At 49.1% G+C, this 11,056-nt stretch overlaps 1 protein-coding gene across 1 annotated transcript in view; it reads right to left on the bottom strand.

Annotated features, from left to right (window-relative positions):
* Positions 1-867: 867 nt before the first annotated feature.
* FHDC1 (FH2 domain containing 1) overlaps positions 868-11,056 on the bottom strand; it is a 32,667-nt gene continuing 22,478 nt past the window's right edge. The window contains exons 10-11 of the mRNA XM_081137555.1: positions 7,070-7,234; positions 868-5,164 (exon numbers count right to left, since the gene is read on the bottom strand). Of these exons, the coding sequence (XP_080993681.1) occupies positions 3,113-5,164; positions 7,070-7,234 (2,217 nt within the window). The 3' untranslated portion in view covers positions 868-3,112. The remainder of the gene's footprint in view (positions 5,165-7,069; positions 7,235-11,056) is intronic.

The raw sequence follows: 11,056 nt of genomic DNA, 5'->3' as shown, positions 1-11,056 counted from the left end.
GTTGGTGATTTGCACAACTCGGAAGGTTGAATTAAGAGTTTACCAAACTATTCCGCAGCCTCTCACCACTATACATGAATGTTCAGAATCTGGAATGAACAATTAGAAAACTGTGGTCCCTTTGAACTCAATACCTATCTTTGGGGGAAGGACTGCAACACAGTGTCCTTGTGAAGGCATTTCATGAGAGGGTGAAAAGGAAACTACTTGGGGCCCACTGTGAAAACAAAAAGGCTTAACAGGCAAAACCAGGTTCTAAATGTCACAGGGCAAGTAGCAACTCACAAGGATGTCATCCACACTCTCACTCATGGGTGCCTGACCCAGAGTTATTCCTCTAACCATTTCCAGACAAAGCAGGAGAGTAGCCAGGAATAAAACCTGGTATGAAACCCCAAGGTTTCCTTTCAAAGAAGCATCAACCCTGCATTTGAAATAAAACTCCACCTTCCTCCCTCTCTGCTCATTCCTGAGACAGCTCAGAGGTGAGCTGTGATTTCCCAATAGTGTCTTGAGCCAAAACACACGAGGACACACAGCAGCAGATCCAGACTTGCCGGCCCCATGGAGATTACACAAAGCTTGGCCCCAAACGTGGAATAAATGTGAGCATGTACGAGGTGCTGAACATTCCACCAGTGGCCTGCATGTCAGACGCATGCCTGCTTTCCCACAGGTCTGGCGCAAGGCCCTTGATTAAGTGCAGGTTCTGTGCTACTAAGAAGACACAGCAACAACCTAATTTGGCTCTTGAACCCTTTGAGAACAAGACTTGTATTCCATCCCTTCTTTTCCTCCTGCATCCTGCCTTCCTCTCCTGACAGGATCTCACACATACACACACATCACGGAAAAAACACAGTCCCATAAACAAGAACTTTATTCAACTACGTATTACGTAAAAGAACATATAAATGGACCTTTAAATACATTCAGTTCATCTTAAACAATTTTATATAGAAACTTATTTACATTTCTCCATTATATACTTAAATTATTCCAAGGTTACTACCGATAAAAGGTAATAGAATCTTCACCTGCTCACACAGATGCAAACACAGAAGTTGTCCACAGGGCTAAGTAAAATAAAACACCACTTCTCAGGAAACTCGGCCTATTGGATTTCAAAGCAACAACTCATTCTGGAGGTGTTTTGAGCAGGCCTTTACGGGAGGCCTCTGCTGTGGAGATACTGGGGGTTGGTTCTGAGAAGCTGATCCCAGAGCAGAGATGGGTCATTGGTTGTTCATGACTCAGACTGTTGGAGCGAGAAGGAACCCTGGAGACCATCACGGAGGCCATGCCCCTGCTTCTGCAGACTGGGAAACAGACTTAGGGAGAGGGAGTGACTTGGCCAAGTTAATGTAATATCAGCGGTGGAAACAGGGACTCAAACACTGGTCCCTAGGATCCCATCTAGAAGTCCTGGCCTCGCCACTATCCACAAATCCACATCCATTTCCCATCCACCCACGGGCCCTATGCTTTGAACACTGTTGTCTGCATGGTTAAATATATGCTTTCTCAGGCTTTATGATGAAAAACAGGTCAAAAACAGCATAAAACCATCTCTGTGGAGCCCTGGAAATACCTACTCAGGGCTATTTTTATAAGAGGTTTTGTGGTCAGGTGCCTTACTTCTACCATAAAGTTTACCCTTGCAATTTAGCTGACTTATAGAAGTTGAGTTTCCAATTAATTTAGTTAGAAGACAAAATTGTACAGAAGGGAGACTGTAATACATCTTATTTGCCTAAATCCGTCTACCACTGTTGGATCTGAAATGAGGTTTCACTAATAAGCGACCAAAAGTGGAAAAAAAGGGGAGCAATTTTTAAAAAACAAAAAAGTTTCAAAAATTCTCCCATTTCCCAAGTAGTCTCAGAGGGAAACAGTGAAGTGGGCACCGGGTAGAACAAGTATGTTTCCCACCCCCCTTTTTTTAAATAAAAGCCTTTTTTCCCAAATTTTTCCTAATGATATAAATTCTTCTAATTTCATTTTTAGTTTGTTTTTAAAAACTTTGTATGTTTTTTCCAGTATTTCAAAACCACTGTACCAAAGAATAGACGTTAACATTTAAAAGTATCATTGTTGAGAGACAGACAGACAGACACCAGGCTACATCAGAGAAGGAAGGGCTGGAGCAGGCAAGAAGAGGGAGAAGGAAGACTGGGAGACAGAAAGGGTTTTTTTTCACCTGTAACTAGAGCAAACAAAAGTCGTAGCAGCCTTCACTCAGTTGTACAACAGAAACACAAATGGGAAAACGTGGAATGGGAGAGGTGTAATCAGCTGAACAGCCCCTGATGACTTTCCATTAAAATATGGCACTTCTAAATTCTGAAAGATCCAGCATTCTCCCAGGGGCTGCCACCGCTCTGCAGGGAGGCTCTGCAGCCACAGGCCCCCAAAGTGCACATCCCACTGCCCACGGTGCCCACACCACACTGAGCACACCAGGAGCACTGATCTCGGTCCACCAGTCTCACTTTCCCTCCTGCTCACATGCAAACCCTCACCGCAAGTCATACAGGGAGAGGTGAGCAAGGAATAGTCTCCAAGGACACGTGCCAACCATAAGACACCAAGGGCTTATGGAGAAGTCCAGTTGCCAGCAATGGACGGTGGGTGGCAGGTAGAGCCCGAGGCCAGGGAACACAGGAAGATAAAAGTATCTTCATACAAAGCGGGTTTTCTTCTGTCTTTTTCTAGGAGGCATTCACTCTGCCAAAGGAACCAACTAAGACATTGAATTTTTTATACTGAAAAATACACCTTAGATATATAAAAACTGGCCAAAATTCCTTTTTTACTCCTTACATAAGAATGTCATCTTACACGCCCGAGTCCTTGTTTTGGGGTAAAGGGGATGCTCGAGCACACCTCGGATGTGTGCAGAAGGTGCCGGCCCATGATGAGGGTGAATCAGGACCCGACAGCAGGAGTCACCGCAGCAGGTCGCAGCCCACCGGCCTCCCAGACTGTACCTTCAAGGACATGAGTGTTAGCAGGCGGCACCAGTGATTCGCTTGATGGGGAGCATTCAGTGTTGGCCTTTCACAGTGGTCAGTCCTCATAGTAACCTCAGGAGGTGAGAGGACAGGCACCATCACTTCCACAAAGGAGTAAGGATTTTCCCCAGTGTGGTCCGACTGGAGTCTTTTTGTTTGAAGGAGGCCCTTTCCCCAGTCCCTCTGCCCTTCAGAGAGGCCTCTGTATTGGCACTGGGACCCTCAGCAGACTCGGAATACTTTTTGGGAGCCCGGGAGCTATTGGCCCGCCGCAGGGTGCCGCTGTCCTTGGGGACTGCATCCTCAGGGCCACCCTTCATCCTCAGCTGCCGCTGGGAGACTGCCCGAGTGAGGCCAGGGGGCTTGGTCACAGGGACAGAATCTGATCTCATCAACCGAGATGAGGAGGCCACTGTGTTTCGGGCAAAGCTCGGGAGGTGGGATGAAACACGGGGGGTGCTGGGGGTCTGTGGAGGGGCCTTAGGCTCTTCTTCTGGGCTCTGGGGGCCCTGGGAGTTGGAGCGGCAGATCTTGTTTTCCTCGGGTTTCTGTCTGGGGACATTCCGGAGCGGCTTGGCGCTAGGCTTCTTGAGGGAGCCCCTGGCCTGCAGGGCAGGCTCCTTCCCTGGTCGGGTGCCACAGGAGCCAACCCTCCCTCGTGGTGGCCTCTGCTCCTCGGTCACCTCGGTCACCCCAGCCCCCTTCAAGGACCTCTTGGGCGACGTGTCCGAGGTGCCCTTCACAGAGTTCTGGCGTGACCACGGCTCATCTGTGCCGCTGGGGGGCTCCCGAGGGGGCTGCTTCCAGCCAGCAGAGCCCCTGCTGGCCCTGGAGATGGGCACGACTTTGCGCATGCTCTCGCTCTCTGAGGAGGTCAAGGTCCGCACGGGCTTGGGTGCTGCCCCCTGGCCTCGAGTGACAGTCCCAGGCTTGGGGGCTCCCTGGGACGCCTCTTTGAGGGAGTTTCTTTTTGATGTTATCACATCCTTCCCTTTGGAGGGTCTGTCCCTGGAAAGGCCACCTTTGCAAGTGGACCCACTCTTCCCAGAGGTGGGAACAGGAGTCTCCCCAGGGGGGCTGGAGAGAGGGTTAGAAGACACTTGGCTACCATCTGTCTCCCCTGCCCCAGGGGACACAGAGCCATGCCCTTCTCTGGCCTCCTCCAGCTCCCTACCGCCAGGCATGGAGTCAGTTTCCTCTGAGCAGTCCAAGGTCAGCGAGCAGTCAGTGGTATCTGAGATGTTGAACAGAGGCCCAGGATCTTTGTTCTCAGGGTTGATGATGGGCTCATCAGGGGCAGCCCCGTCACCCTCCAGGGCTGGGCTGGGACTCCCCTGGGCACCTGTGCCCGCAGACATGAGGCTATCATTGCCAGCACCAGCGCCAGTGCCAAGGGGCTGCAGGCTCCCATCTCCTGGAGACGCCAGCTCCCCTGGGCTTAAGTTGGTCAGGCTCAGCTGGGGGGTCTCCTCTTGATCCTTGGGACCTTGGAGGTCGAACTGAGTCAGCCCGGTGACCAGCTCATGCTCCTTAATTCCCAGAGCCAATGGCGAGAGTGGAGGGGACCAGGCAGGCGCTAGGCCCACAGGCTCACTGTTCCTCTTTTGGAGCATGCTGAGCCCACTGCGCCTAGTTCGGAGCAAAACTGGTGCAGGTTCCTCGATCTGAGGGACTAGGAGCTGTCCACATGAAGCTGAGGGTGGGTCGGGGGCTTGCTCCAGGCCCTCTGAGGCCTGAAGTCTGCGTGTGCGGTTTGAGTTCTGGTCCCTTGGCTTCCCAGACTCCATCCAGGCCATCGTGGGCCGGGCCTGCCGGGGGCTGCTCCAGGGCAAGCTGTTGAATTTGTTGGCCTCCTCGGGGCTGCCCATGGAGCTCTCCAGGAAGGTCAGCAGCTCCTGATCAGCAGAGGTGCCCAGGGAGCGGCGGGAGCGGCGGGTGCTGGGGCGTCGGTAGGAGGGGCTGACGGGCCTGCGGTGCAGGAAGGAGGGCAGGTCCTCTGCACCCTTCTTGCTCAGCTGCTGTACGTCATTCTCACTGCTGCTCCGGCCGAATCCCACCAGCTCCCCAGCCGCCCAGGAACGCCGCTTCTGCTCCAGCTCCTTAAGCCGCTGCAGCTGCCTCAGCTCCTGTACCTCCCGGTTATGGTTGTCCTGAATGAGGGGTGGAGAAAAGCCGGACGATGCATCAGATAGGTGGGACCCATGTGCAATTCCAGAGCCACCTACCCTGAGACCCCAGTGGGAGATACAAACATGTGTGGAAGGGAGACCTGGGTCATGGGCATCACTGAGAGAGACTGTGTGCATTTGCACGTGTGTGTGGCAGGAGGCTAGGTTCTTCCAAAGCTATGTGGGAATGATCAGAGGAGCACACTATGCTTGGCCTCAAAAAGTCTGAGGTTATTATCAGATCCCTGGCCCCAACTTCCAGCTTTCCAGTCAATGCATTGTCCCCTCTATGATTCCATATATGCCTGTGACCTCAACTCTGAGGAAATCCAGTTTGGTCCTTGCACAGATACAGACACACACACACACACACACTCTCCTGCGCAGCACATCCTACCTAACAAGGATATGGATACATAAATGTACACCCAAGATATCAAGAAAGGCCTTTCAAATCTCTGTTCTCTGGCTGCTCCCTGGTAAAACAAACAAACAAAAACAAACAAACAAACAAACTACCAGAAATGCTAGGGTGGCTCTGTCCCTCATGCCCCATGTCCTTCCCACAATCAGAGAGGAGGGTTTGCCTTACAAATCCTCCACCTTCCACCCTGCTCCAAGTAGCCAGCCCTCTGGAACCAGAACAAATGCACACAACCAAGTACACTTTATAGCCTGGCTGTGCACTTTAAATATATTCGTGTCATGGAAATATGTGGATCTCACAACCCAAATCTGTTATCCGTAGCACTTTTTACTTGAAAGTCAATTTTCTCAAATAGTGGACATTCCTGTCCACATTTCTGTGAGGCTCTGGCTCTGGCTGGCTGCTTGTGCTGGGGAGGGGGCCAGGTCTTGGCTCTCAGGGTGGCTGGGCTGAGAGCATCACACAGGTGGCCTGGAGAGCCTACAGAATTCTGACTGGGAGTGAGGGCCTCAGAAAGAGCCAGTTTGGCATCTACCACCCACCACCTCTTCCCCTGCTGAGCTCACTGCTTGGACAAGGGAGAGTAAACGTGGTCTCAGGTTGAACCTCCTTCTCTTAGCTGGACAGAGGAAGGAGGAACCGAGAAATGAAGAGACTCTGGACTACTCACTTACAGCTGGAGAGAAATCTGACCAGTCCCTAAAGAAATTCACCTATGGACAAATCTGCTTTTGAAATATAGAGGAAGAGATAATACACAGGTATTAGGTTCCTCATCGCCACTGAAAAGGAAGGGAGGTGAGTTGTTTTGTTTTTAATTGAAATGAAAGTTTTATTTGCAAAGCCAAGCAACCCCGAGAGTTTTCTGGCTTCTGCAATTAACTCAGAGATGATCGGAATTGATGGTTGAAGGGCAAGGTGTGCTCAGAGGGCAGCGCAAGCTCCCTAGATATCTGAGAATTCCCAAGTCTGCTCTGGCCGAGGACAACATGGTGCCCATGGTGCCAACCCCTGGCGATGGCTACAGTGCCCAAAACAGGGAGAGAGGGCCTCTGGTCATCCCACTGCAACAAAGGTCTCCTGGAAGAGATTATTTTCTCCTGAGGAGGCAGTGAGAAAGACATTCAAGATCTTTAAAGAGATTTTATAATATTGTGGCTGCCATCATAAATAGACTTTACCAACAGTATGTTTTCAGGGCATTAGAGCAGGTATGAGCCTCAGAGTTGCAGACACAGCCAAATGCTGGACACTTGGTGATACGGACACACTCGGGGCTGGGATGGCAGAACCACTTCCCACTAATCCCAACTGAAAGCCTGGTGATGCGCCTGGGCCTGACCTTCCTGAAAGCCCAGAAATGCTCAACCATCTTTCTGCCAAAGGCAGAAGGCTGGTTTGGTCTAGAAGAAGTATAAAAAGCCAAACAATTCAGAAAACAGAGGTGCCATCTGTCATACCTTAACCGCTTTGCTGAATTTGGTACAAAAGTCTCGAAATATCTGAAGGCATTCGTCCAGTTTCATGGTTTCTTTGTCTTCGCAGAAAAAATCGATAAGGGCGTGGGCCTCCTCCTGGAGCTCTTGCTTCCAGCATTCCAGTTCGGTCAGCTTTTCTACAGCAAACTGCAGGAAAACACACAAGCACACGCTGAAGTAAACAGTCAGCGGACAGGCTGGTGCCCAGGGAAGGTGTGTTCCTGGGTGCAGTTTCAGGTCTCGGAAAAGGGAAGGTTTATTGCAAGTCCAATGCGCTCAGAGACAAAAGGAAAATAGTTCAACCCAAACAAAACCTTTGGGGAAACAAGGTGCACTCCTGTGTGAGGCCTGGGAGAAACAGAGAGATCGAAGGGCCTCAGCTTGTAAAATGCCACTGACGAAATGTTCACCTTCAATGTCACTAAAAAGTCACATAGGTATAGTTGGTTGGTTTTATCAATATTAATAAAAATAATTATATTCTATATGTTCTTCCTTCTTTTAAAACTGTGTGTTATACTGGCTAAGAGTTTACTTTAGGGTCCTAGAAGTCACTTGTTCTAATGATGAGTTGTGCTGTTGACAGGGAGTTTAAATTTAATCCCAAATGAGCTATGTCAGGGTCAGGATCGCTGCTTGGGACTGAAGCCCTCATGTCTGGACCAAGGCCCCAGCCAGGGCTTCCTCTCCAGAGCTGCTTCTCTGAATCAGCTGGGCTGCTGTGTCTACAGTCCATACCATTTAGTAGCTGTGGGGTGGACCCAGCTAATTCTAATAGGTAGCAATGGTTAGGAATTCCTGCCCTGTACAAACCCACCCTCTTTACTTCCTCATTTTTCTCCTAATCCTTCTAGGACAAAGTCTACGGGGCCTCTACAGGTTCAGGTACTACCTCAACCAAGAAGTGGGCGTGAAAGAAGCTTGCTTTCCTCGAATGAGCTCCAACCAGTTCAGGATGTGATCCACCGGGGCCCAGGGGCACAAGCACCCTTCCCTGACAGCGGTTCAGGGACAGCTAATGTTGAGCTGAAATGAGGAAGCGGCGTGGTCCGAGGGGCGAGCCTCATGGACACTGAGAACGGGGACCACACTGAAGGCTCATGCTCCTTTCTTCTCCACTGGGTTACCAGGCTTATAGGAAGAATTATATGAGTAATACAGGGTGTATTACTTTATGAAATCACATGTATCATGTTTTGATGAAGACTTGTATTTGGGAAACTTCTTTGAGTGGGGGAACGTGCCTAGGAAAGGGTGAAGTTACCGGCTGCCCACCCTCGAGGAGTGGAAGCACTGCTTGGACATGCTTGGAGAGCTTGGGAACCTAAAGAGAGATTCCAAGAAGACGCATCCCCTCCCACGCACTCCAACACACTCCCCCCCTCCTTACAAGCCCTCTTCTTACACCAAACACACTCAAGAGGTTGCAGAAAACCAAAACTATTTAGGAAACCAAATACCAGAGAAAGTAACCCTCTGAGTCAGTAGCCCAAGGCAGTGTGTGCATTCACAATGTATTTTTCTTTATGGAGAGAAGGGTATTAATGAAAGGATAAATCCATGCCTGTCATTCTTCCACCGAAGGAAAGGTGGATTCCAGCCAAGAACAGCTCAACCGCAGAAATATAGGGCTCTTGATGAGGATCTACCTAGGTGCTTACTCCACCTCATAGGTCTCATCTTTGGAGACTGAGGGGACTGAGAGGACAAGGGGAAGGAATGACTTAAGTGCACTGCCGTCACCCTCAGGACTTGGGAAAGTGAAACATTCCAAATATGGATCTGACAGGTCACCAAGCTGGGAGTCATTATTTTCTGAACCCTGCCCACATGATTAGGGCCATGAACAAAAAAGTGCAAAGCTACACTGGCAAAACCTGAGTAACAACCGGTTAGCAACTGTAGCAAATTCAACTTCCATCTCTAACTTGCCTGCTACTGACCAAAGTTCCAAACCAGTTTACTTGGTACTTCTTGCCCAAAAGGTCAAAAGAATGAAGTAGATCTGCAAAATCATGTTCCTGTCCCTTTTCTGCTCCAAAGCCTTCCGTGGTTCCCCACGGCTTAGAACACAACATCCAAAGTTTTCAGGCTGGCATTCAGAGCCATTCCTGACCTGATCCTAACCTACCTTAAACAAATGTATCCCTCCTATTTAAAGAAATTGCATTTGAAAAGAAAACTAAATAGCTGGGTGTAATGTTTTATTTACAGAAATAAAAATGACTACCAGAAAGAAGTGTTTAGAGTTCAAACAAGGTTGCCTTTGAAGAGCAGTCTCGGGCGCAGTTAAGACAGAACTACTTTTCATCTAAAACCTTTCTGTTCAGCTACTTAGCATACAACACCAACATGTATGTATGTATGTATTTATTTTGTTAATCGTCACATGAGGATATTTTTTAGAGAGGGTGGAAGGGAGGGAGGGGGAAGAGAGGGAGAGAAACATCGATGTGAGAGAGATACATTGATTGGTTGCCTCCCACACGTGCCCTGACTAGGACTAGGGATTGAACCTGCAACCCAGGGAGGTGCCCTTGAATGGGAATTGAAACCTTGACCCTGCAGTGTGTGGGCTGGCACTCTAACCACTGAGTAACACTGGCCAGGGCTATTTTATTTTATTTTTTAATCCTCACCTGAGGACATGCTTAGAGAGGGGAAGGGAGAAAGAGAGAGAGGGAGAGGGAGACAGAGAGAAACACAGATGTGAGAGAGAAACATCGATCAGTTGCCTTCCATATGTGCCCTGACTGGGGACAGAACCGGCAACCTTTCGGCGCACAGGACAATCCTCAACCAACTGAGCCACTCTGGCCAGGCAGCACATGATGCTAATGTCTAAAATAAGAACTGGGGAATGAGGCAACCAGGATTCTCATGTAGTGCGTGATGGGCCTTCTTGACTTTCTGGATTGGCTTCATTTGTCTGTATGTGCTCACTGCTGAGTGTCTTCCTACCCACTGTTAGGTGTCTCTGTGTTGGTGTTTGCTCTGTTCTTACACTTTGAGAAAAATGTGGGCACTTTAAGGGGAAAATCACAGTCTGGTTATATTTCAAAGAAAACACAGACCACATGTTTAATAATAAAAACAAAATCCCAACAGAGCCCAACAAAATCAAATGCTTACTGATGGAAGCTGAAGCTCGTAATATTTGTAGCTTAATTACTAGTGAATGAGTAAAGGCCTCGCTGGAACAGCTCTGGGAGCACAGTGTTCCTTCCTGGTGCCAAGGGCAGCCCTGCCACACAGATTCCACCTCGCCAACCTCAAAGCGCTGACGTTTAAGGTGGCACACCATTTCCCTGAAGATTGAAAGCATGAGAAGGTGCCACTTTTTTTTTTTTTTTTAATAAGGAAGATAAAAGAAGTATGTCAGACTATGTGATTAGTGAGTCACAGTGAGCTGTCACAAACACGTCCACTCTGCTGTATTCTGTTGTTAGTCGGAGCAGCTCCCGACACACCCTGTTGGGCTGATGTATTTCGGGTGGTGATAGGCACAGCTATCGTGTTCTCCCACTGTCATGATAAAACATGCCAAAACGAAGCCTGTGACTTTAATAAAAACAAGCAAAGGAACAAGAGCCCAGGTTCTCAGATACCTTGGTGATTGCTGTGGACCTTGGGTTCTGGGGTCCACAAGTTGGACTGGGAGTCGGGAACTCCTAAACCACGATTTAGAACCACAACTTGAGTTACCAGGGAAAGTAAGCCCCATAAACAGATACCAATTCACTACAGTGCGGCACAACCATGCACACCGAGCAGTGATAAAGGGAGGCCCTGCTCCCTAACCATTACCTTAGTAAGTTTAGACTGTATTCAAGATCTGCTCAAAATCAATCCAGCAAAGAATGGGCATTGACATAAGAAGTTCCTTTTACTGGCTCGGGGAAAAATATGAATGGGAACCTGCTGCTGCTTCCCCAGACACACCCATGCAAATCTAAGCAGCCTCGGGGA

This window comes from Miniopterus schreibersii, assembly GCF_964146895.1.
Source record: "Miniopterus schreibersii genome assembly, chromosome: 4".
In the NCBI taxonomy this organism is placed as follows: Eukaryota; Metazoa; Chordata; class Mammalia; order Chiroptera; family Miniopteridae; genus Miniopterus; species Miniopterus schreibersii.
This window is presented reverse-complemented; position numbering and strand designations above follow the sequence as displayed.